Consider the following 27,597-nt stretch of genomic DNA (forward strand, 5'->3'; position numbering starts at 1 on the left):
TACAACTGTAATTAAAAAAACAAAACAACCCTGATTTATTTACATGATTAGTAAGATGACCAAAGACAATCTAAACTAGGTGAAAATAGGTGAAATAATGTGGGCACATGAAGTCATTTTAGAAAGCAGTATACAAGACAAAGGCTTGTTAGGAGGCAAACTGTGAAAATAAATGTACATTCATACCGAGAGCATTAAAGAGTTTCATGTGCAATAGTCAAACAATAGAAAGCTTTGGTACACTCAAAAGATGAGTTATTACTGAAGCAGAATTCGTTCCCCGTCAGCATCCACAGAATTTTTGTTACCAGGCAACGTGGCCCTAGGTAGCTGGCAGAAATGTCAGTCTTTTATTCTGACACTCTGTCAGTGAGGCAGTACTTTCATCTCAAGGACCTGCGTCTCTGGATGATGGTTTCCATAATTACTTTATTTTTGTCTGTTGCTGTGGTAACACAGACTCTTCAAAAAGCAGGAAAAGAAGATCCTCTGAAGTTATGTCACTGCATAACTCCTCCTCCTAGATTAGTTCTACATTTGAGAGTTAATTATGTGTATTACATCACTGTTAATAGATCCAATTCAAATACAAAATTGAACAATATCTCAATAGCAAGTATTCCCTTAATATGTTAAGTATGACCCCTGTTCTAAAAAATTGGAATGCTGTGTGAAATGTAAATGAAAATAGAATGTGATGATATGCAAGTCTGAGGATATGTATGTTTATGAGAAAAATATGAGCTTGTCTTGAATTTAAATTTGAATTTGTTTGCAGCAACATGTTACAAAAATATTCTTTCAACAAGAGTCCGTAAACATATGGGAACTAAAGAGATCATCTGTTGGACTTTTTGAGGAGGAATGCTATCTCATTTCCGTCTGACATTCTAGGACTCTAGCTGCTCAACAGTCCTGGGTCTTCTGCCATATTTTTGAAAGGTCCGGACTGCAGGCAGGCCAGTTCAAATCCTGGGCTCTTCAACAACGAAGCTACGCTGTTGTAAAAGGTGCAGTGTGCGGTTTAGCATTATCCCTCTGAAATATGTGAGGCCTTTCCTGAAAAAGATTTCGACTACACCAGAGAAGAGCGGTGACGTTTCTGGATCGTGTTCACATGTTACTTCTTCTTTGCATAACAAAGCTTTAACTTGTGGATAACATGGTGGACCATTTTCATGAACAGTGATTTCTAGAAGTGATCTTCAGTCTATGCAGATATTTCCATGACATAATCATGGCTGTGTTTAATGCAGTGCCACTTTAGGCTAAGAAGATCACGAGCATCCAATATTGATTTATTAGAGTGTCCCTTACATGCAGAGACTTTTCTAGAGTCTCAGAATCTCTTGAGTATATGATATGCTCTATATGATGACATAGTCACAGCCTTTGCTGTTGATGAGCATTATTCTGAAAGCTCTAGATTTTTATAGAGTGGTAAATCTCTTCCACTTTTACTTAAGAGAAGCTCAGTTAACTTAATTAGGTGCAAAATGTTCCTCCAGTTGTTCCTCCCTGCCCATTGTTCCTTCAGTGGGCTGGTTTCAGTCATTATGCAAATGTACTGTTTATAAGATTTGGGGAAACCTGCAGTCAGCTGAGACTGAAGAAGTCACTTGGATGAGTGACGAAACGTTTCTCCCACAAAACGCTACGTCCAGATGAACAGAATCAACTTTTGGAGGTGTTCCTCCAGTTATTTCTTTATCACCGCTTACTTTTTGTAATCTTTTGTTGCCCCGTCCCAACATTTTTGAGACATGTTTGCTGCCATTAAATTCAAAATCAGGATGATATCATTTCTCTAACTGTTCAAAGTCAAGGAGAAATTTCGCCACCACCTTGCTCTTTTTCACAAGGGAAACATGGTCTTTTGATTAGCTGATGTCCTCAGTAATCTCTTTCATCGCTCAGGAGCTGTTGAGGATGGAGGACTTTCAGCACTGGATATCTCCCCTGCAGCTGGATGTGAGATGTCTTCTCAGATGTATACCTGGTAGCTCTCTGTGAGTGGGGAGACCGAGAAGTGTTCACTGTTGGTGACCACTTGGATGTGGTTGTTATGAGGAAAACTCTGACAGCAGGTGCTTCATTGACTGGGTAGGGGGGTATTTTCAAGAGAAGGACCATAAATGGCACTTGGCCCGAGTTGCTCCTTCAAACACATATGTGGAGGACAGTTTTTCTGGCTTTGAGCTATTTCTTGCTGCTCCTGAAAATTGTCATGTCTTGTTAAGGACAGTCAATGCAACAGCAGTGGTGTATATAAACCGTCAGGGAGGCTTTCTCTCGGTGACATTACACGAGTTGGCTCACAGCCTGTTTATGTAGAGCAGCAAACAACTCCTCTCATTAAGTGTGACGCATGTTCCTGGTGTGTTGAACACCGGAGCGGATTGGCTCTCCAGAGGTTCTCTGTTCTATGGGGAGTGTGACTCAATCCCAAAATAGTTTACCAGCTGTGGGACAGGTTTGGTCAGGCATCCGTAGATCTGTTTGCATCATGCGATGAGTTATTTTCACTAAGAAACGAGGGCGAGGACACAAAATCTCACCTCACCCATGGCTGAATGTGCTGCTATATGTGTTTCTCCCTCTCAACCTCAGGGAGCAGTGACTGTCTCTGATTTTAATTGCTTCTTATTGACCCAACAGGCCATGGATGGTCTTCCTAGCCTGTCTGCTCCACAACCAGCAGTGGCCACTGCCTTTGTGACTCAATCCCAAGGGGGTTGAGGGACTTAGCATCACAGATACATAGGCAGGCTTTTCATCCGCATCCAATGCAGTTAGTTCTCTGGGCCTTGCATGTGAAAACTTGAATTTGAATGAGTCTGTTCTTCTTCTGTGGGTCATTGAGACCATTCAGAGTGCAAGAGCTCTTTCCACATGTTCACTTTATGGTGTGTATTTTAGATATGGTGTTCAGATAGGAACATCATTCCTTATTAGTGCTCAGCTCCAAAGCTGTTATGCTTCCTTCAGGATTTGCTAGATAAGGGAATAGCATTTTCCACTCTTAAAATGTATTTGGCTGCAATTTCAGCCTGTCATGTTGGCTTTGGTTCTGCACCAGTTGGTCAAAATTCTCCAATAAGGAGGTTTATGAAGGAAGGCCACCAGCTGAGGCCTCCTGCCAAGCCTGTTTTTCCCCTTGTGCAATTTACTGACAGTTTTAGAGGCACTTTTAGAGCTGCCTTTTGAGCCTTTAGAATGTCTTCACTTAAAGGCACTTTCACTCAAAGCAGTCCTATTGCTGTCTAGCTAAAATCAGGTGCTTCTGTATCCTATGCCTCCCTTCGTGTCTAAGGATAGGGAGTCTACCTATAGCTGTCCCACACTGGAGCTTTTAACTTTTCATCTCCTGTTATTTGCTGATTAGAGCCAGATGTGGCTTAATTTACTTTGCTGTGTCTGAGCTTAAAAATGTAACCGGAACTAAAGGGTTTAGGAAAAGCAACAAACTCCTTCCTGGGATCCTTCTTACAGAAGGAATCCTGTGTCCCTCCAGTGGTTGTCACACTGGAGTGCCAGGGACTGCAGCCGCCTGTGTACCTGCATGCACATTACACCAGGAGAATACCAAAGGCTAGATCATGCACCTTTTTTAAGAGTGTTTCTGTTGGGGACATCCATACAACTGCTAGCAGGCCAACCCCACACACGTATTAGGTTTTTTTTGCATTGATGTTACCACACCCTTGTCACACTTAGCATGCTTACCATTATTAGCTGCACGCTGACTTTACTCTTGTTGACCTTGCTGTGCAATATTCTATATTGCATAAAATTTGGAGTTCCCCAGAAATACTTTATTTCATGTTTGATTAACATTTGATATGAAATTATAGCAAGCAGCTGCTTTAGGAAGTTACTGACATTAGGAATATATTCTGTAAATGTATATTTTACAGAATTTTGAATATAAATATATTTGAAATAATCAGCTATTTTAGCTATTTTAAATAGTCTCCAGTTGGCATCAAAAAGATATATACAAAGAATATCTCTAATCAATGAAATATGGAGGCCTTCAAATAAATATTTTTTTAAACTTTGCAATGTCAACAAGTACAAGAGGTTGCCACACATGAGATGAACAAACTGAGAACATCAACTGTACTGTTTCTTCAGAGGCCAAGGAAGACTGCAAAACCCCGCAAAAGCCAATCAGAATTACTTTCGTCAGTAGTCACGTAAACCTGCACATACATGAATACACACCCATGGACTTGAGGATGTGGACGCTAAAACACAGCATGTCACACAACTGAGTGAATTCAGGCTGAGGCTGACTGAAAGCCAGTGAGATGTGGCAACAGAAGAAAAGGAAAAGAAACATCCTATGACATCAGCAGTAGTTTAGGCCTGGAGGACAAGTTCTATTTTTGTAAAGTCCTTCACTTGTGAGACTTGCTCATGAACTCTAAAGCTCTCTTGCTTTCCTGTTATGTGTTCCTTAGCTGCCTAGGTCCTGTCTGTTCATATATGAAATTTCCTGCATATGCACAGTCATTCTCTCCTTGGCTTCTGACATGCATAATTCAGTCAATGCTGAGAGCAGTTTGCATCTGCAACAGTACATGCTCTGTTGGAGAAGATAGCCTCCAGACTACAAATCTATTCTGACCTGTCGTTCGTTTTCTCATCGCATCCTCTGAGATCTAATTTTTTCTCTGGATTCCTATTGGTGGAGGGTGTGTACCCTGAAATGATCTGATGTCACTGTGCTCCTAGATGATTCATCTTTTGTCTTTTCATTTCTTAAATCTGATTAGTATGCTGTGATGAGATTAGGCATGTATCCAAGCAAGTGAAAACAATTCAAGGCAATCACTGGGATATTTTCATCTGAGAAAATATACAGTACAGAGTTTTTCTGATAATCAATCAGATATGTATAGGAAGTGTATTCACACTTCAACTGTACATTGCAAATATAATAATAAATAATCTTTTGTCCTATATTAAAAAATACACATATCCTGAGGATTTAAAATACTTGAGAGAATTTACTCACGCTAGTATTACTGGGAATTACTTGTACAGTTTTTGGGAATGTGTTGAAATGTATGACTGTGATGCACACAGTTTTCACATGAACACTAATTTCAAATGCATACTTTCACTTTAATACTGCATGTATAGTGTTACAAACAAAGTGATATATTTAATGGTTGCTAATGATAAATTATTTATGAATGAAATAACCTTTTTTACAGTGGTATGCAAAATGAGTTTGATCTTTTCCTCTAAAGGTGAACGCCAACAAGAGTGTTGTTTTTTCAGTAAAGTAGACATGTAAATTTGTACAAAAGTCCTAGTGCCTTTGATGGGTTGATGAAAACAGTATAACCTACCCCCTTCCCTTGTGTCGTCTTTCTGGTGAGAAAAAAAGGACTTAAAGTTGAAAGTGATGCTCCTTTGACGCACCCTATTTTGTGACTCCCTAGCATCAAATTTCATGGGGTATATCCATTTGGTGTCACATTATGCTGGACAATGTAGCGCCTCATATAGTGGTGAAGCCAGATAAAGAGAACAGCGTGTGCAGAAGTATTGTCTGTGTCCGGACACAGAGCTGCGAGCCGGCAGGAAGGCAGCAGCGGCCAGGCAGCTCGATTGCAATAAAAGAGGAGAAAGTCAGCTCGCATTATCTTCTCACTGACCCTGTGGATGTGCACGTACATACACATGGACATTAGAAAAAGGCCTTTGTGCTACATTGTACAATATCCTTTCATAATCTCCCTTTCATTATCTGTTCTGTATTTATTTGATGAAAATAAGTAATTACAAAAGATATTATAATGTCAAAATCATTTTAACTTGTGCAAAGATGACCAAAGGCCCTAGAGGTAGTAGTTCATTAAATAATGTCTTTGTGGTTTTAATCTAACAGATAATGGCATTTACTTCTCTATATTACTGGGCAATTTAAGCATTGTTATTTTTAATTATGTACAAGCTACAAGCTATGATAGCCTGTTTTTTTGTGTCTTGTTTTCATTTCTAGTCCCGTTTTTGAAATATGGTCATTTTCTTTATTAAACCAGCATTTGTGAGAGTTAAACATATGCCAGTATGGGTTCTTTTTATATGTGTAAAAATAGGCTACAGTTTAAACTGAACACTGCAAGTCTACATGTGATTTACTTCTACTCGAGAATGAAAGGTCTATAAGTTGAAATAGCCTAAGATGATGTGCATTGGCATATTTAACCAATGTACTCATTCAGCTGCTGTCCTAACACCTGTAGCAACGTGTTCACCTGCAGACAAAGGTTTAGGTAAAATAATATTTACAAGTTTTCCACAAAGTTCACAGCAAATGACTCAAAATACGGTGGCTAAAGGATGTTTTCTTTTCACTGGAGTACCACAAGGATTGGTGCTCAGTCCCATTTTCTTCGTATTCTACACCAGGTCTTTTGGTTTATTTATCTGTATGGGTGACTTCTGTCACAGTTATCATGCTAATGATACTTAGCTTTGTTTCCACAGGAAGTACGTACCCCCAGTTGTGCCAGGGATCTAACAACATTGATAAAATTTCTGCCACGCTTAAACTCTATAATAATTAGTTTAACAAGATAGTAAAAGTGTTTGGTTTGGCAGTTACAGAGTAATGTAAGACTGCACAATGCAACCCAGCTGTTTCCATCAGTCATCACTGTTCATCAAAGAACTTGCAAAACCTAATATGGAAATTGCCCTTTGGTGCAAAATCCTGAAAGCAAAATCTTTTTGTTTGAACACTGGATGAATCAAGTGTGCAGCAAAGGCTTCACACTGATTCACAATGATACGTCAGCTGCTGGCCAATACCAATTTTCTGTAGTGTTGCGTTTTGTGAACCTTACAGTATGATTCAGTAAAAGGACTAGATGTTATAGTCCCTGATATTGCATTGCTTTAAATGGAGAGAATGTTGAGGGATGGCTGTTATGAGGAAAGGCAGCCCAGAAACTTTACCAGCAGCACACATTGTTGTGTGCCTCAACTTTTGGTCTTTTACCCAAGCTAATCTGCCATTTTTTTGGGATTAGAGATCTGATCTAGGACCTAGGACCTTGGATTCATCGGGTGTTTCGGCCATTATCACTAGACACCCTCATCCAAGGAGGCCCTGCCAGGGTTGATCAGGCCCCAGAGTGTGTCACTGGTTTATGTTAAATTGTTATTTCTCTTCTTCTTTCTTCTGTTTAGTTGTCTACAGTTTATTTTCTCCTATCTATTCACTGCAACTGAGAAATAATACTTACCTCTTTAGCATTTATGGAGCCTCACTTCTTCAAAGGGATAGAAAAGGTGATAGACAGAAGTAAGACAAAAGGGACAAGATAGGAGAGAGCAGAGAGGAGAGCTGGAAGAGGGGCGCCCGATCTGGCTTCCCACACCTCCCAGCCGGATCGGGCTGTACGCTCTACCTGCCCACTGCCTCCCAGAAAAGGGAAGAAGAGCAGAGGGAAGAAGAGTGGAATATTTTCTTTTCTCTCACAGTTAGCTGACTGCCTTAGCTGCCCAAGTGATGTCAGCCCTTTTTAACCATAGCCAGTGACTGGTCCTCTCAGCAGTGTTAGCTAATTCTCTTATAGCCTGCTGTTGCGCCTGTCCTCTGATCCCTCTGATCCCCGGGAGTCCGTGAGTGACATCTCAAGCCTCACTTTTGCACATTTAAACTCCTCTACCAGGCTAGGGATAGGCAATAGGCAATTCTTTCAATTTTGCTCACCATGAGCACAATCATCCATCATCCATCTGGGACTGTGTTTTCAATTGCCTTCCATGCTTTTTCGTTGTTTGCAATTTCCCTTTATTACATATGATCTCTGATGCACATCATCTCCCAGCTGCAAAATTTTGTACCTTGTGCATTGTAGGCAAATTTTTCCTTTAACTGTCATATGTCTATTGCTTTTGCTGTTTTATTTTGCATTTTGATTGTGAAAAAGATAATACAGATTTTACATGAATAATTAAAAACATTCACCGAAATAATCAGGACATTTCCTGATAAATAAAAGTTTGACTCTAAGAATTAAACTTGTGACATTTTGGGCTTTTACTGAGCTACTTCTTAATCTTGCCACATCCCACATTGGCAGTATTCCTGCGTATGAGTCACTGGTGAGTGACTCACCGATTAGGTCTGTAAAATTTTAGATCAATGACACAGCTAATCTTCATCTTTTTCCATCTTTTCTCTAGGTCACCGCACTCTCTACATTGGGGTTCACGTTCCTCTAGGCAGGAGGTCGCACCGACGACATCGTCACCATGGACACAGACACAGGAAGAGGTCCAAAGAGAGGGATTCCACGGCTGAGGATGGAAGAGAATCCCCATCGCACAGTAGGTTTTGGTTCTAAAATGCTGATTTAGATTACACATTTTTAAAGAACCTGGGTTATGTGCTTCTAATCCATGTCTTCCAGTGGTATGCAAATTCTTAATTTACTTGGCTTTTTTTTTTTTTCTGTGCTTGTGTTCCACCTATCAAACTTGCTGTAGCAGACACACCAGCTCAGAGGGTGCAGTTTCTGTTGGGGACTGAGGATGGCGATGAGGAACACATCCCCCACGCCCTGTTCACTGAGCTGGATGAAATCTGCCTCAGGGAGGGTGAGGATGCTGAATGGAAGGAGACAGCAAGGTACGCCTTTGTATTTTTTCTCCCCTGTTGTGCTTGAGACTTTGAATTGTTTCTATCTAAATAAAAGCTTATCAAATGATGTGACCAGACCACTATGAGTTAGCAATGTGATACAACATAACGTACACATCAAAACTAAAAGGAAAATACAAGGCAAAATCGAGGAATTTTTTTTGTGTGTGTCTTCTTTTTGTTGTAGGTGGCTTAAGTTTGAGGAAGACGTTGAGGATGGTGGTGAGCGGTGGAGTAAACCCTATGTAGCCACTCTGTCTCTACACAGTCTCTTTGAACTTCGCAGCTGCATCATGAATGGCACTGTGATGCTGGACATGAGGGCAAACTCACTGGAAGAGATTGCAGGTAAACACTAGATGAATTGATTTTTAAAAGGGTTTATGCGACGTTCCTGGCACCAAAACATGCAACAAGCACCTTTGTTCAACATCTACATAATAAAAAAACACAACCCCAGCTAAAACCTCATCTTTAGACTCATGTTTGATTAACTTTTTGTTTTTATGTTGGCTTTTGTTGTGAAGCTCTTTGTGGTGTTTCTCTTGAAAGGTTTTGGACCACACTTTGTCAGTCTCTGATACAACAGTCTTCTCATGTTCCTTCTTTCTGATGTTGCTGTCAGTTGGGATTTCCACACAGTTGCTCCTTGACAGCCACCTCTGTGTCTGGTTGCTGGTTCCTGTCTGGAACTAGAAGTCCCACAGGAACTTTGTGCTGTTGTTCTCAACCACTTTTGATGGCATGTCCCATCGGGATCAGGACATGGGGATTTCTAATCTATATGCAGCAAAGATGTTCCTGTGCAATATCCCAGCGACTTGGTTATGCCTCTCAGTATATGCTGTTCCAGCTTGCATCTTACTTCCTGCTACTATGCCTGCACAGACTTCTGCTTCTGTGCTGTGCTTCATCCTAGCCTTTTCCAGCCGCCAATAGAATGTCTTGATGTCAGCCACTGCCACTATCCATGATTAAGTACCAAATCCACCCTTTCCTGATCCAGATGCTCCACATGCTCTAGGCTTAGCCTCACTTGCTCTTCTGACTGTCCCTCGTTTCAGAATTGGGTGCCAAAGCTTTTGTTGCTCCACACCTCTCTGAAACTTACTACCACTTTACCTCTGTCAGCTAAACTCTATTACATATTTTAAATCTAAGATCATAACCCACCTGTTCACAGCATATCAAATGTAATTTTTTATTATTTTAGCTGTTAATTGTGAAGACCAGTATAGTCTGTTCATTTGCTAAAGCACAGAGATCCAAGGTGTAATTAAATAAATATTGTCTTGTTTGAATGATTGCAGAGAAAGAATGAAACCAAGAAAGAGATGATTGAGTGAGCTCCACTGATTCATATCAACAGAGAGAGCGGTGCACATTAAATCATCTCAAGGAGGAAAATAAAACAGGCAGAAATTTTCAGCTCTTACTCTCAACTATTCCCAATGTAAATGTATTAAATGCTGTAATAAATGACTTGATTCTTACTCTAACAATTTACCCACATTGTGTGCAGATAGAATGAAGGAGTATTCATACTATACAATACTTGACTAGCTGGGACGTTCCATTTCACATTGACCAGCACCTTTAAAATATACAGTAACGAAACACATCACAGTTCAGAGGTTGCTCAGAATGAAGGATGAAGAAACTTTCCTTAACTTTAATTGTAGCTTATACTGCTGTAGATGCCATATGTTGTAATATAATGTTTGACGTTTTGATGATCTGTTGATCTCATTCTCTTTGGGATATTTACACCAGCAGCACTACTCTGTTTTGGTCGTGGCAGATGGCCACCCCTCCCTGAGCCTGGTTCTGCCGGAGGTTTCTTCCTGTTAAAAGGGAGTTTTTCCTTCCCACTGTTGCCAAAGTGCTTGCTCATCGTGAGTCATATGATTGTTGGGTTAATGTATGTATTATTGTGGGGTCTACCACAACGACAAAGCGCTGTTGTCGTTGTGATTTGGCGCTTTATAAATAAAATTGAATGGAATTTTAGGATTTTTCGTACATTGATAACATCATTGATTTGAGATTAGGAAATGGATTGTCATCTTTTAAACCAATCAGATGACAGGTTGCTGTATAACCATGATATGACCTCCAATTGAGTTTAAGCTGTTGTGTAGCAATTACACTCTTTTTTAGCAGGCCTTCATGGTACAGCTCCTCACTGTAGTCTGCTTACTGATCCAACTCACAGTTCTAAACTTATACTCAAGCAAAGAATTTTAATTTCTATTTGCTATTGGCTTTTATACATTTTATTTTGCAACTGCTTATTAATTTTTGATCTTTGCATCATTTCCTGTTTTTGTATATTAGGGTTAGGGTCTCTTAATTATTAAAATCACAGATTTAATGGGTCCGTGAATTGCTACCTCGCCGTGAATCGCTACCTTATCGTGGTGGAGGGGTTTGTGTGTCCCAGGGATCCCAGGGGCTATGTTGTCTGGGGGCTTTTGCCCCCTGGTAGGGTCTCCCATGGCAAATTGGTCCTGGGTGAGGGACCAGACAAAGAGCGATTCAGAAGACCCTTATGAAGAGAACATCGAGGGAACAGTTTACCCTGCCCGGGATAGGGTTACCGGGGCCCCGCCCTGGAGCCAGGAGGGTGCCCGAGGGTGAGCGTCTGGTGGCCTTAGTCCATGGGGCCCGGCCGGGCACAGCCCAAAGAGGAGACATGGGCCCATCCTCCCGCAGTCCCACCATCATCTGCAGGAGGCACCATAGGGGTCGGGTGCATTGTGTGCCTGGCGGTGGCCAGGAGCAGAGGCCCTGGCGGACTGATCCCCGGCTGCCAAGACTGGCAATAGGGACATGGAATGTCACCTCTCCGGTGGGGAAGGAGCCTGAGTTAGTGCGTGAAGTTGAGAGGTACTGGCTAGATATAGTCGGGCTCACCTCTACGCATGGCTTAGGCTCTGGAACCAGTCTCCTGGAGAGGGGCTGGACTCTGTCTCAGTCTGGAGTTGCCCCTGGTGAGAGGCGGCGGGCTGGGGTGGGTATTCTAATATCCCCTCGGCTTGCTGCCGGTACGTTGGGGTTTTTCCCGGTGGATGAGAGGGTTTGTTCCCTGCGCCTCAGGGTCGGGGAATGGGTCCTGACTGTCATCTGCGCTTATGCGCCGAGTGGCAGTTCAGAGTACCCAGCCTTCTTAGAGTCCCTGGGGGGGAGACCTGGAGGGGCGTGATTGGGAGGAACGGCCTCCCTGATCTTAATCCGAGTGGTGTTTTGTTACTGGACTTCTGTGCAAATCACAGTTTGGCCATAACGAACACCTTGTTCGAGCATAAGAGTGTCCATAAGTGCACGTGGCACCAGGACGCTCTAGGCCGCAGGTCGATGATCGATTTTGTAATCGTATCACCAGACCTGTGACCATATGTTCTGGACACTCGGGTAAAGAGAGGGGCTGAGCTGTCAACTGATCACCACCTGGTGGTGAGTTGGATCAGGTGGCGGGGGAGGACGCTGGACAGACCCGGTGCACCTAATGGGAGTTTGCCCAACCAGTCTACATGTGTTTTGTAGACTTGGAGAAGGCATTCGACCGTGTCCCTCGGGGTGTCCTGTGGGAGGTGTTGCGGGAGTATGGGGTGTCTGGCCCATTGCTACGGGCCATTCGATCCCTATACAACCGTTGCAAGAGTTTAGTTCGCATTGCCGGCAATAAGTCGGACTCGTTCCTGGTGGGTGATGGGCTGCCCTTTGTCACCGGTTCTGTTCATAATTTTTATGGACAGGATTTCTAGGCGCAGCCAAGTGGCGGAGGGCCTTCACTTGGGTGGCCTCAGAATCTCATCTCTGCTTTTTGCGGATGATGTGGTTCTGTTGGCTTCATTGGGTGAAGGCCTCCAGCTCGCACTGGAACGGTTCGCAGCCGAGTGTGAAGCAGCGGGAATGAGGATCAGCACCTCCAAATCTGAGGCCATGGTTCTCAGCCGGAAAAGGGTGGAGTGCCCACTCCGGGTCGGGGATGAGTTCCTGCCCCAAGTGGAGGAGTTCAAGTATCTCTGGGACTTGTTCGCGAGTGATGGGAGAAGGGAGCCGGAGATCGACAGACGGATTGGTGTTGCGGCTGCAGTGATGCGGACGCTGCACCGATGCGGACGCTGCACCGGTCCGTCGTGGTGAAGAGGGAGCTGAGTGTAAAAGCGAAGCTCTCAATTTACCGGTCGATCTACGTCCCTACCCTCACCTATGGCCACGAGCTGTGGGTAGTGACCGAAAGAACGAGATCGCGGATACAAGCGGCAGAAATGAGCTTCCTCCGAAGGGTGGCTGGCCTCTCCCTTAGAGATAGGGTGAGAAGTTCGGCCATCCGGGAGGGGCTCCGCTGCTCCTCCACATCGAAAGGAGCCAGTTGAGGTGGTTCGAGCATCTGACAAGGATGCCTCCTGGGCGCCTCCTGGGTGAGGTGTTCCGGGCATGTCCCACCAGGAGGAGGCCCCGGGGCAGACCCAGGACACGCTGGGGAGATTATATCTCTCGGCTGGTCTGGGAACGCCTTGGTGTTCCCCCAGATAAGCTGGAGGAGGTGGCTGGGGAGAGGGAGGTCTGGGCTTCTCTGCTTAGGCTGCTGCCCCCGCGACCCTGCCTCGGATAAAGCGGATGAAGATGGATGGATGGATGGAGATTTAATGGCTTTTATTGGGGTGGAGTCCAGGTTAGCATGCACCATAATATGCCAGAAGACGTTCATCCACAAGAACATTACAGAGGACCATTTGATCTGCTTCAAACTGTGTTTTAGATTTTGAGGTCATCAACTGAATGCTTTATCTGATTGTGGTAAAAACTGTTCTGCTGCACAAATCTACTGTATGTAACCTGCTTTGGTGTGATTAAATCAGGTTGTTTTTTTGTTGGAATAATCAGCTTAGTATTGCTGGCTGCCACGCAGCACCAGACACCAGCAGGAGCAGCCTTTGTGAATTCAACCGTTTTAAGGGTATTGCATTAAACTCAATGCCGTTTGTGTGTGTTTTCTTCCCTAGACATGGTTCTGGATCAGTATGAGGCATCTGGCCCTGTAGGTGAAGATGCCAGGAGAAAGATCCGTGAGGCTCTTCTCAAACAACACCATCACCAAAACCACAAAAAACTGGCCAACCGTATCCCTATTGTACGCTCCTTTGCTGATATTGGCAAAAAGCAGTCTGAGCCTCACTCCATGGACAAGAATGGTGAGCACAGAACGTGTACAGGACACCCACACATACACCAGTCTGTAGATGAGACTGCAAGCTTTTCTGTACTCTGTAATGTCCTCAGCTACTCACGTGTTGATGTTGTAAACAAATATATGCAGTATGTTTCTGTTTAATGCTATTATCCTTTGCATGACAATCCAATAATTATCCATCTCTGACATGCTGTTTTACTGCTGTTTGATATCTCATTTTCTCCTCTTGTTTGTGTTTCTCCATGTTTGTGTATGTCTTTCTTCCTGTCTGCTGTATTTTGCATGCACGTGTGCATGCATATCATTCACTTACCCAGTAAACGGCCTCTGTTATCACACTTTAAAATCTCCTAAATGTTCACCTGAAAAAACACTCCTGAAGAGCACTTCACCCAGAAAGACCTTTTCTTATAGGGCTTGTAGGCAGTGTGTTTGTTGTGTATCATGCTTGTCCACTCCTTCTTCACCTTTGAGCTCCAGCAGGGGCTTTGATCACATGACTCCGGACATGGTCTGTGGTGAAAACAAGACCACATGTCTTAGTGTCCTTCAGGCAGTTGCACAAGGCTTCTGCCCCATCTCACTGGAAGACACAGATCAGGAAATCTGCACGGGCAACAAGAGATCCTGTAGGCTGATTAGAAAGTCTGTAGACAGTAGTAGTAGTATAAAAAGAACGTGCTAAGGATGGGAGAGTAACATTGTGATTGGTTGGATGTGGCTGGTTAATAATCATGACAAAAAAGTTCTTCCAGCTTTTCTACTGTTGAGGCTTCAAAGTGAAGCAATATAAAGAGTTGAAATGTTTAAGTTGTTGCGGTTTTGTGAGTTTTTCCACATCTGGGACTAGACTTCATTGAACTGCAGAATCACAAAAGTTTCTATAATACTCTCCCCTTCTTGTCACTGTCATCAATACGTTTCTTAAACAGAAACCATAAGAACTTGTAGAGCAACTCTAAAAAAGAGTCAGTAATGACTAACTGCAGTAACTGCTCACTAGTCTTTATTTTGCTGCTTTTGGGGATCAGCTTTTATATAGAAATGTTTGAACATTTCTATATAAAAGCTGGGAAATACACTTGTGCTCCTTTTTGGCAACTGAATAAAACACGGACACTGCTTTTGAATAAATGATATCCTAAAATGATTCCTTTAAAGGAGGAGTTCAGCATAATACCATTGTTATTTCTGTCTGTTAAAAATGAGTCCAAAGCCCACAGGCTGTTAGCTTCCCTTGTTGGAAAGACTGGAAACAGTGAAACAACTTGGATTATAAGTGTTACAAATGAATCAGTTCATTGTAGATTAAATAAATAATGTATAGCGCATTAATCGGTGGGCTTTATCAAAATGTGGTGATGGGAGCGTTGTAGGCCAGGAGCCAGCTGTAAGCCAGACTAGTTTCCATATTAAAGATACACTTTCTTAGCTATAGCGTCGTATCGAACAGATATACATTTCATTGCTGGAACTCCTTTAAAAGCAGCACCATAGCACACTCACTTAAAGAGTTGACATTCTGAGAAAGGCATATTTTTAGATTTTTTCTTTAACTGTTTTCGTTAACGCCCACAGTTGCAAGGTGAAATCTTTGACTTAAATAAAACAAAATGAATAAGGTGCTTTAAACGAGCACTGGTTAACTGATGCACATAAATCTGAACTGAAAGTTAAAGATTGCACCTTATTTTAAATGCTCTTTAAATGGTCTAGCAACAGTTAATATATTGAGCTTTAACTCACCAGGTACACTCTGAAAATGGGTACAATATTATTTCTTTCATCACTGGGGCTAAACCTTCTGTCTTCAATAAAGGCTCAGCACCTACAACAAAAGGGCCCAGTGCTGTAACCCTTTTTCAGAGAATGTAACTGTACCCTGTAGTCACTCACTGGAAACCTCTGTCGTTGTGTGGGAAAGAGGTATTGGGATAGGATGATGAGCCCCTGTGAAAACTGATGTTGGTTTCCTGCTCTTCCTGACAGGGCAAACAGTCTCACCTCAGTCCCAGCCAGCCAACAATGAGGGCAAACAGGATGTCAGCCGAGAAAACAGCGCCGTTGACTTCAGCAAGGTTAGCTACCAGACCCACCACTGATCCTGCTGTTTGTCTACAGGCATTGATAGCTGGACACATAAGTAGTGCTGTATATTTAACCAAGCCTGGGTTACATATGAAATCACAAGCTTCTTACCCTGGGAAACTGAGTGGAATTTAACAGGAGCAGTTCTTTCTTCTTGCTGTATTGTTGATTCTCATTTATAAGACGTTCAGTACGACTGCATCTACATCACTGTGTTTTTTCCTTAAAAAAAAAAGTAAAGCAGACCAATAAACATTTTTACTTTATAAAAATGTAGTGGTTTTCCTTTTTCTTTTTCTTTTACAGATTGACCTCCACTTCATGAAGAAAATCCCACCTGGTGCTGAGGCATCCAATGTGCTGGTAGGGGAGCTGGAATTCCTAGAGCGCCCTGTGGTGGCCTTTGTCCGGCTAGCTCCGGCTGTACTGCTAAATGGCCTGGCTGAAGTTCCCATCACCACCAGGTAATAAACAAATTGTTGGCAAAGCCCTTAACTTGCCTCTGTCTCCTTCTCCCTATATTCTGTGTCAAGGCTGGATAGATGAGCCGGTTAACCTTTGAATTTCTCATTAAAAAAGGATTTGACTTTTACCCCAAACCTTTTGTTCTTTGTCTTGTGCAGGTTTCTTTTCATCTTGCTTGGCCCTCTGGGGAAAGGTCCACAGTATCATGAAATCGGCCGGTCTATTGCTACACTGATGACTGATGAGGTGAGGCAAGAATCTGAAGGAAGTAGCAAGTGTTTAATGCTGTGTTTTAGGATATTTTTCCTCTTGCAGTGATTCTAGGCACAGTGAGATAAAACGCAAAAAGGCATTCCAGATTATAGGTTTTTACTATTAAAGTGGAATTGCTTGTGCATGTCAAGTAATGTTTAATTTCATTATCATAAACATTATCTCCTTAGTTGATCAAATATGGCAGAGTAGGAATAGGACAGCAAACTGCAATCAGGATAGTCCCAATTCTAAAAAGTGGGAATATTATGTAAAATGTGAATAAAAACAGAATGAAATGGTTTACAAATCTCATGAACCCATTTTTTTTAAAGTTAAAAAATAGAAAACAAAATAAACTGCATAAACTGCAACATTTTACTCTTTAATGAAAAATATTAGCTCATTTTTGATTGATATAAACAATACTGATGCGGTTCAGTTATAATACACTACCAGTAGAGGTAAAAACTAAAGACGCTACAGAATCAATTATTGTTTGTTGCTCATTTTTAAAGGCTTATCTTTGATGATTCCAGCCCACTGGCAATGGCTCCAGCTGTGGTTTGATGCAATCATTGCTTCGACCACAATAAGACTGAGTTAGAAATATTTGGAATACAGTATTTTTGATTTTGATGAAACACTTGGGCAGCAAAAACATCACTGTGAACACACTCAGCCAATGTATGCAATGAGTGTTCCACCCATTAACTAATTTCTCAACCAAAGCAGTGTTCACAGTCCTAATTACAGCTTCTGTCAGCCCTGGCAGTGGTCAGTGAAAGAGCTGGTGAACCACCTCCTCTAATTATCTAATTATCTTCTAATTATCTAATTATCTTTGGAATTATCTAATTCCAAATGCAGCGGTACATGCTTCCGACAGTGCTGCCACACCTATGAGTGTTGGCCACAATCAGCAGCAGCTCACTAAACAGAGCATACTGCTGCATCATACAAGCTCAGCCATTCTCTGTGAATCAGGTTAAATTGATGACTTATTGCAATTCCCACGCCCTCATATCAGTAACTGATTTGAAAAAGGGTTACTTTTTATTTAGTTACACCTTTTTATTTAAATGTGCTTCTTTAAATGTTAAATTTAAATATGTATCTTTGAACAAGTTATAATGGTTCAGGTCTCAGGAATTCTTTAAAGAGTCTGATGTACATCAAAAATGTGTAATATCAGCCAGACTGAGGGAAAATGGCTGTGTGTTCTAAAACTTCAATTCGTCTAAACTGCATTGTGAGCATTTTGTGGGAAGCTTTACCCCAAACATTTTTTGTAACATTTTACAAATATGTTTATAATAAACACATCTGTCATGCCTTTTAAGGCAAGGAATCACATATTTGATGGGCTGAGGCTCACCACTCTGTAGCTTTTTACATGGATAATTTTACAAATCAATCAATCAATCAATCAATCAATCAATCAATCAGTCCGTCCGTCCGTCCGTCCGTCCGACCGACCGACCGACCGACTGACCGACCGACCGAAAATCATGCATTGCAAGTTTAAGATGTCAACATTAAAGTCATTGGAATGGAAAGTGTTAACTAAATCATCTTAAAGTTGTTCTCAGTAATGGAGTAAGTGTCCTTTATCAAATCTGCCTCAACACATACCATGATCCTTGGGTGGTTTCTTAGTTATTCTGGGTCAAATACTCACATTTGTATCCTGAACCTAGAAAAATCAATGTGAGATTTGCTTTCTCTGCTTATACGCGATATTAGTGTAGCTCGGGGAGTTGAGAAGCTTCAATAAATAAAGCCCAACTACCCGCTTCAGGGTTGCTTTTCTGTATCTGAGCCTGACCTTTGACTTATGTCAAAAAAGCAAGAAAAACATCAACAACAAAAAGCCTTTGGGAATCAGTAAAGTATGACATGAAAACCTTGACAGGAGATTTCTCACAGTGTAGCTATGAGCTAATGTTACATGGCATCATCTGAGCCAGATGTTGTCTCTTTTTTTTCTCTTTCCCTTCTCTGTTGGCAGCAGTCCTTTGGGATGCATGAAAACAGAAGGCAGAGATGTTAACCTACATCATATATGGAAATGGATTGAATGTGTCACTATGATTTGCTTTCGTGCCAGTGCAAGCAAGAATGATACTGTTTTTCATATATTCTTTGGATAAAAAATAAACATTAGACAACAGAAATTGGAGCATGAATGTGTCTTATTCCTCTGTAGATTCACTTTGGATGCTGTTGTTGTGAATGAAGTTAGGTTATAAATAATAATTTGCTGACTGTATGGCTGGTATGCTATGTGAGTTTACATTTCATTAGGTTATATTTAATCTGCCTCCCCACAGATTTTCCATGATGTTGCTTACAAGGCCAAAGACAGGAATGACTTGGTGGCAGGCATTGACGAGTTTCTGGATCAGGTGACAGTGTTACCCCCAGGAGAGTGGGACCCCTCCATCAGAATAGAGCCCCCTAAAAATGTGCCCTCCCAGGTAAACAGTGAGTAAAAATGACCGTTTTTTGGGACTTTAATCCGAGCACCTATGTAGAATTTTAAAGTCTGTGTGCACATAATGATTTTTTTTTCACAAATATCCGTGAGTCCCTTCTGTGACCTACTGCCTGACGAGAATTTTTAAACATCTGTGTTCTCCTCTGATCTCTACTGCGTTTTGCTCTGCGCTTTGATGCGACTCCCCAGGGTTCTGTTCTCAATCCTCTCCAAAACATTAGTTATTTCCCTCCATTAGTTATTGTCACGGCTCGGGGCAGCGGCCGTGTGAGGTGTGGAAGGAGGACTCAAATGCAGCGCTTATTAAGACGTGAGGGTGATTTATTACGAATACCAAACATAAAGTGGAGATGGTAAAACAGAACCAAGGGTGAACTAAACTGGGAGAAACTAAACCAAAGAGCAGCAAACCTGAACATGGAGGGAAGACAGCAGGGAGAGCAGGCAGGGTGACACAGGAGATGAACACAGACGACACAACGAGGAACTGAGGGAAACACACACTATAAATACACAGAGGGACACTGGGAAATCACACACAGGTGGGAGACACAGCTGGACCTGATTAACCTGACGAGACAGGGGAACACTAACACCAGGGACCAACAGAGGGAGCACAAACCCAGTATCAAAAAACCCAAAACACAAACCATCCCAAAACAGCCCACAAATAATAATGAAAATAATAACAATAAATACACAAACCCAAAATCACTGAGTCGTGGACTCAGGATCATGACAGTTATTCTGGTCTACTCTGAAAAGAGAGATGCCATCTTGAAGGGAAATTTTTAGTCATACAGAAGAAACATTTTGAAAAAATACAGATGTTGTTTCAGGTATTGTTTTCCATTTCTCTTTCATCATTAGGCTCCTGCAGTGGATTAATGACACACCACTGAGCAATTAGATTGTTATACTGATGAGCTCAGAATATGATGCATACTAATTTAATCATTTGACTTTTTAAAAGTATATTGTACCAAATACAGTGTATTTGGTGGAGATTTGATTCCAACTAAGAGTTACAGTGATGGGGGCAGCAGACAGCTGACTGACAGTGATCTTAAACACACAGGAAAAGCGGAAGATTCCCCCAGTTCCCAACGGAGTGACAGATCTTGGAGAGTCTGGGGAGCACGGAGGGCATGGTGGCCCAGAGCTCCAGCGCACTGGGAAGTAAGTGTCCAAGAGAAAGATCATGATTTGCTGTATTTTGAGAGCCCTGAGCTCTCAAAACGCCTCTTTGTGCCTGGAACCTTCCTGTCTCCTGTGAGCATCCTTCGGTTCCTTAAACTGTAAATTTAGTTCTCTTAAGAGGCAGTGCCCTACTTACCTATTATCATTCCTCATACATCAATTCCAAACTGAGACCTTTTGTTTAAGTTCTAATTTATTATAAGCTCATACAAATAGTGTGCTGTGACTTTTACCACCACCACCAAAAGAAAAATCTTCATCTGCTGTTTAAGAAGATTGGAAGCCTCCTGCACCTTTTTGCACTCCTTCCTGGATGTGTTCATCTTTCTGTAGTTCCTCCTGGCTACAGAATTGTAAAATATGATTACTGCTATAGTTATTATCAACATATTTACTATTAGCTGACAATAATGAGTAGTGGAGGAATTTTATAGAACCATTCCTTTAGTAAAAGAAGCACTCACTACGCGTAAAACAGCATTACTGGGAAATTGTACATAGTGAAAAGTGTACAGAGTGAAAAAAAAGTTCTATATCAGTATGGATACAGATATTATTGCTACTGCTGATTTTGATGAATTTTAAATACTTTGTATCATGCTTAACTTACAGTAATACATCATATTCTATAAAATTTTGTGTTTGTAAACTGAGGACCACAGATCTATAAATGAATAGCTTCTAATGAGCGCAGAGCTGCAAATAGTTGTTTAAATAAAAAAAGCTGAATTAAAGGCTTGAGCAACAAGGTTAACTCAATATCTCAATATCTACATGAATTAAATGTTACTTTAAAAAAAAAAATCATTAATATGGAAAACCTGATTAAAATTCGAGATGGTCACACCTCCTCCATCATCAAAGCTTTTTTTGCTGATGTGATGGAAAAAAATTCAGCGTTTCACACACCAGCTCTTCTAGGTTGCCAATGGTGGTCAGTAAGGGGAAGCATATTTGTTACAATGATAAATCACTGAAATCTATTGACTTGCTCATGCTAGCCCCATTTCCATACATCAAGCAGATCATAACTCATCTCAGAGCAGTGAAAACAGAGTCAGCAGCTTGCTTAGCTTATTGCTCTCCTGTCAGGTTCTCATCATTGACCAGAGGCTTATCCACAATGCACATGCACATGACAAAATGTTGTTTGAGATGAAAAGAGAGAAATCACTTTCACTTTGGTACAGTTTCTTTTAACTGGCGTCTATTTTTAGATTTTTTCAGGCTAGAACTCCTTGCCTTTCTTGCCCTCATGGAATGGACGGGCTCAGAGTAATCCGAGTACCCTTTACATTGTAAAGTCAGAGGTCTTTAATATGCAACAGTGTTCTATTACTAAACAAGACTTTGCTAAACATTGTCATCACAGATAAAATACATATTTCTACACACTGCATATTACATATACTTAGTAATGCGAAAACGTAAGTTACTAGTAACATTTTAGTTGTAAAACAACAGTCTGTTTATCTGCAAAAGTCCAAAAAACCTGACTTCTTCAGTCTCAGCTGACCGCAGGTTTCCCCAACCTTATAAACAGTAAATATGCATGATTCTGTCTAGATGAACAGAATCTACTTTTTGGGATTTCCTTACCTGGATGATTGCATCAAGACATCTGCAAAAAACGTTATATTTACAGTCACTTTCAAACAGGTTTATTGGGTCTTTAGTAATCTGCACTATATCCCTTTCACGCATAGTGGTCACTACAGACTACAGTGGACAGCTATTAAAAGGCTGTTTTCTTGTATTTGTATCAGTGTTGATGATATACTTGCACATAAACCACCACATTGGACACTGATGTGTCACTCCATACCCTGCCACCCACTGATCAGCCAGTGGTCCACCTAAGTGGACATGTAAAAAGCTCTTTGAAAAGTACATGTTTTACAAAAATGAAGTTAAAAAATATTTTTTCATGCCTAAAGATGAATAAAAATACTTAAGAAAAAAATCCTGATTGAGGTTGTCATAATTCATGCATGAAAGGGATATACAGGTGTGTTATTCTTTTATCTCTGAAAGCCTCATTTAATGTTATTAATGTTATTATTTATGTTATTGTGCCAACTAATCATTCAGATGATTTAGGATACAATTTTGTCTTAGAGTGTGTTGGTGCACTTTTGGAAACCCTTATGTTCAGTAGAAATCCAACAACAAAAGGCCATTTGGGTTCAGGTTGGGCAGGCCAATCCTCCCAGTCACATCCTTGTAGGTCAAATCAGATGGGACACCTTCCATCTGTACAGTCATTTGACATATAAGCACTGATGCAAAGATGCAGGGAAGCAAACGTCCCATCCCCTGGGGATAAGACTAACATGTAGGCACTGAATCCAGGAGAGGCCGACTATACGTAGCCAATACCTTAGGCTCCTTCCTCACCAGAGGGATGATGTTTCATCTAACTAAAGCCAGTTTCAGCAATCAAGCTGCCAAGGGCCCCACGTTTTATTTATTTAGCTTATTTTATTAATAGTTTTTAATGCTCTCTGAAGTCTCAGCAATGAACACCTAATAATATAAGGATGAGATCTCAAAATATATATTTAGTTTTTACTTTCATATGCCTTCAAAAATGTTTTTGAGATTAGATAAGATTTAAAGAAAGGATTAAAAATGAAGAATATCATTTTGTTATCGCCCCAGAAAAAAATCCTTGAAAGAATAAAGTGAGAATAAAGTGAGAGTGCAGCACCCAGGAAGGGTTTAGCGGCAGAGGAGTGAGTGATGTGCGCCTGCTTAGCTGCGGTATACTGCGGTACAGACTCTTATGCAAACTAAGATCGGCTGGAAACCCAGGCTCAGCTATCTGGCTGCCTACTGCTTAGCCTGAAATAAGAACAACAGCCCACCCACTTGCCAGCTTGCCACACCAACCACCTCCAGACTGTTCCCCACCATCCCAGTGCACAGCAGTAGTAGAGCCTGCTCACTGTGATTGAGAAGTATACGAAGATGGAGCCATGAGTCAACACAATCACACATATGGATGCACAGAGGTACAATAATTTTAGTGTGGGTGCCCTGATAATAACTTAGTGTTTAAAGGCATATGAATCTTACAATATCTTACAATAAGATGTAAGATAAGCTGCTCTTTGTTACCTTATGCTTATGTGCAGCTCTTTCATGAAATCCCTTTTTATCCACAGGTTTTGTGGTGGGTTGATCTTGGATGTCAAAAGAAAGGCTCCTCACTACCTTTCTGACTACACAGACGCTGTCAGTCTGCAGTGTCTAGCCTCATTTCTCTTCCTCTACTGCGCCTGCATGTCCCCTGTGATCACCTTTGGAGGACTCTTGGGTGAGGCTACAGAGGGGCGTGTGGTAAGATCATTGTTATTTTTTTCCTCGAGCCTATATAAACACCCCCAAAAAGCATCTTTTTACATCCAAGAACTATATACACAATCATCTGCACACCGCATCAAACTCAAAGCCTTTGAAACCAATAGCTGAATGAAGGAATTTGAAGGATTTGATCTCATCAAAATTTATCTTTAAGCACCATCACCAGGTCAAAGCTCACATGTCCTCCTTTATTTAGTTTTATGACAAAAATGGTATTACCTTGAGAGACAGTTGGATCCTCCAGATCACATTCATGAATTCACATTCATGCATCTCCAGCTATGTGCTGGTAGCCCATAGTCGGATTGGATAAATGACCAGTTTGTTGGTGCTTCCGGCCAAAAGCACACAGCTACAGATGTTCTTTATATGAAGTGAGAAGTATTTTTAACACATATCCAAAGCAGTTTCAAAACAGTTTCTAAAAACGACTTTACTGATGCTTCTGTGTAGCAAAGGTTTTTATTTGACACAGGCTCTTTGGTTTTTTTCCCCAGCCAAGCCTTACTTATGTTGTCTGACTTCCTATTGGCTCCTTGCATGTGTGAACAGGATAATATTAGAGTTATAGCTTATACTCCACCATGATAGGAAATGCTGATTTGAAGACTAGAACATTCCAAATACAACATGTGTTTGACTAAATGAATCAGAACATTATTTTGTGTGTTTCCAGAGTGCTATCGAATCCTTATTCGGGGCTTCCATGACTGGAATAGCCTACTCTCTTTTTGCCGGGCAGCCTCTCACCATCCTGGGCAGCACAGGGCCTGTTCTTGTCTTTGAGAAGATCCTCTTTAAGTTCTGCAAGTAGGTTATTTACTACACCTTTGTGCTTTTTTATACAATAATATTTCTGTTTATTTGATAGGTGTGTGTGTGTTTTATGCTTCAGTTGAAATGTCATGTATCCTGCTTTTCTGCCACTGCTATGTTTTTCTGTGTTTTCCGTGTCCGTCAGGGAATACGGCCTCTCCTACCTCTCCCTGAGGGCCTGTATTGGCCTGTGGACGGCCTTCTTCTGTCTACTTCTGGTGGCCACAGATGCCAGCTCGCTTGTCTGTTACATCACACGCTTCACCGAGGAAGCTTTTGCTGCACTGATCTGCATTATCTTCATCTATGAGGCCCTGGAGAAACTACTTCACCTGGGGGTGCATTACCCCATCAACAAGAACAACAACCTTCAGAAACTCACATTGTACTCGTACGTACATTTTGGTTACAGGCCATGCACGGTGTGCTTAACGCAGCACATTTGCTCACACGTGCTCAAGTCTTTTGCTGTATCAAGAAACGGCAGATGGTGCAGCACTGTAGCGGGCATGCTGTTCATTTTTTTTCAGACATGGATTGTGCTTTATGATGAATAATCCCATGTTGAGTGTGTGTCAGGATGGATCATCGTGCTTTAAGCTGGCTAGTGGCTATGTCAAGCCAAAAGCTCCTTCTGTGAGTTTCTATTCTGGTGTAGTGGACACCAGGGTAGGCTGACATTTAGTTTTGATAAATGCCAGCAGAAAGCTAAGAAAAATGTTACCAACAAGTCCACACAGTGTTTTTATGACATATTATGAGTGAAACAAGCAGTCAGTGAGCCTGAAACATTTTCACCTTGGGAAACTCTAGTGTAACACTAACAATCACAAAAACATAACAGATCCAAGGAACCAATCTCACCAAGTTGTAGACTTAGGCTAGCTTGTCAGACCATTCAGTCCGGAAGAAAGTTTATTTAATGTGAGGAATCATTTAAAAGACGAACCAGGTTCCAGGTATGAAAAGTGAAGCCATTTCAATTCCAATTGAAATTGAAATGACTTCACCTTTCAGTTTCAACTTTATTTTATTTATACAGCCCCAAATCACAACAACAGTCACCTCAAGGAACTTCATATTTTAAGGTAGACCCTACAATATTACATACAGAGAAAAACCCAACAATCATATGACCCCTAAGAGCACTTTGGTGACAGTGGGAAGGAAAAACTCTCTTTTATCAGGAAGAAACCTCCAGCAGAACCAGGCTCAGGGAGGGGCAGCCATCTGCTGCGACCGGTTGGGGAGAGTAAAGGAAGACGAAAGACATGCTGTGGACGAGAGGCAGAGATTAATAACAAGTATGATTCAGTGCAGAGAGGTCTATTAAACACACAGTGAGTGAGAAAGGTGACTGAAGAAGAAATACTCAATGCATCATGGGAATCCCCCAGCAGCACTACACCCATTGCAGCATAACTAAGGGAGGATTCATGGTCACATGATCCAGCCCTAACTATATGCTTTAGCAAAAAGGAGAGTTTGAAGCCTAATCTTAAAAGTAGAGATAGTGTCTGTCTCCTGAATCCAAACTGGAAGCTGGTTCCACAGAAGAGGGGCCTGAAAACTGCAGGCTCTCCCTCCCATTCTACTTTTAAATACTCTAGGAACAGCAAGTAAGCCTGCAGTGTGAGAACGAAGTGCTCTAATAGGGTGATATGGTACTATAAGGTCATTAAGATATCTAGAAGTCTGTACAGAGAAAACATCTAATTCTCAATGAATTTATGATACCAGTAAACACTTTTCTTGGTTTCTAGTTTCAGGTCTTTTAATAGAGAATGATATTCATTTTGTAACTTATGACCACATTTAGTTACAAAATTCAACCGGTTTGATACGTTTTATATTAGGTCAAGGGTCAGTGGTGGAGGGGTGGGCAACAGGAGCTAATTTGGGTATGCTTGGATGTGTACAGTTACATCTCAGCCATTTTAAGCTGTAAAAGTATTTATGCATTTGTTTTATTTTTAGTATTTTACTCATCTTCTTAAATAGAAAGATATTGGTATTAATGTCTTATTCTACATTTGCTTTGCTATGTCATATAAAACGGAGTAATGATTATTTTCATTCAATCCTTTAGTTGACTTTTAGATCTAGAAAGGCTCTTTTTTTTCTTTAACAACAAATCATGGCCTCCTCCGCTAGGTGGAGCCAGAACATATTAAATACCAGGGATGCTACATATTGTTATATCACTGAAGTGGGCTGCTGATGGGTAATTCCTATCATGTCAGCAAATCAGACTTTAATGTCCACTTATTCTGTGTTTTCATTTTCTAATAGTTTATCTCTGTATGCGAGGCTATATGGGTAAAGTAGGTAGACTGGGTAGGTGTACAAGTAATCGCCCTCTTATTTGGAAACGCTTTTTTCCACAGCGGACTTAAAAAATTCTGATTCTGATTTATTTGTTTCCTTTTAGAAATAAATTCAGCAAGGACTAAACAGTCTCTTCAATATTGTACTTGTTTGCACACAAAACTGTCTTTGTGCATTACTTTATGAAAAAACATGACTCCATTCTGCAAAATACCATTGAAAAATATCGATGTGATATTGCTACATTCAAACAGTACTTTATTTTGTACTTTACACACTTTCTCGATTAGAGACACACTTGCAGTTGCATCTGTGGAACAAGTGGGGCAATTTGAGGCTCATTATCCTGTCCAAGGATCCACAGCCACCGCTAATGAACTGCAGATAGAGTATATTTATCTTGGCCTGTTGTATTTTACTCAAGAAAACTGAATCTATTTATCCTCCTCCTATAGATGTTCTTGTGTGGAACCTAGGGACCCCAGCAATGAGACTCTGCAGTTCTGGGAGGAGAGAAACATCACTGCTTCCCAGGTCAACTGGACCATGCTGGAGGTCACGGTAAGAATAAAAATTATTGCAAAACACTTGCATGCATACATATATATATATATGTATATGTTTGAAATAATGCCTGATGCAGAGGAGAAGAAAGGCCAGATCTAGACAGAAACTGCTCATTCAGCAATGAAACATAACACCACACATGTT

The 27,597-nt window shown here is 41.3% G+C and overlaps 1 protein-coding gene across 1 annotated transcript in view; it reads left to right on the forward strand.

Moving 5' to 3' along the window:
* LOC116311829 (sodium-driven chloride bicarbonate exchanger-like) overlaps positions 1-27,597 on the forward strand; it is a 58,131-nt gene that overhangs the window by 23,216 nt on the left and 7,318 nt on the right. The window contains exons 5-17 of the mRNA XM_031729039.2: positions 8,215-8,358; positions 8,518-8,659; positions 8,859-9,019; positions 13,684-13,872; positions 15,861-15,949; positions 16,266-16,423; positions 16,583-16,670; positions 19,010-19,156; positions 20,255-20,355; positions 23,544-23,718; positions 24,419-24,552; positions 24,704-24,949; positions 27,342-27,447. Coding sequence (XP_031584899.2) covers positions 8,215-8,358; positions 8,518-8,659; positions 8,859-9,019; positions 13,684-13,872; positions 15,861-15,949; positions 16,266-16,423; positions 16,583-16,670; positions 19,010-19,156; positions 20,255-20,355; positions 23,544-23,718; positions 24,419-24,552; positions 24,704-24,949; positions 27,342-27,447 — 1,880 coding nt within the window. The remainder of the gene's footprint in view (positions 1-8,214; positions 8,359-8,517; positions 8,660-8,858; positions 9,020-13,683; positions 13,873-15,860; positions 15,950-16,265; positions 16,424-16,582; positions 16,671-19,009; positions 19,157-20,254; positions 20,356-23,543; positions 23,719-24,418; positions 24,553-24,703; positions 24,950-27,341; positions 27,448-27,597) is intronic.

This window comes from Oreochromis aureus, linkage group 23 (assembly GCF_013358895.1).
Source record: "Oreochromis aureus strain Israel breed Guangdong linkage group 23, ZZ_aureus, whole genome shotgun sequence".
NCBI lineage: Eukaryota > Metazoa > Chordata > Actinopteri > Cichliformes > Cichlidae > Oreochromis > Oreochromis aureus.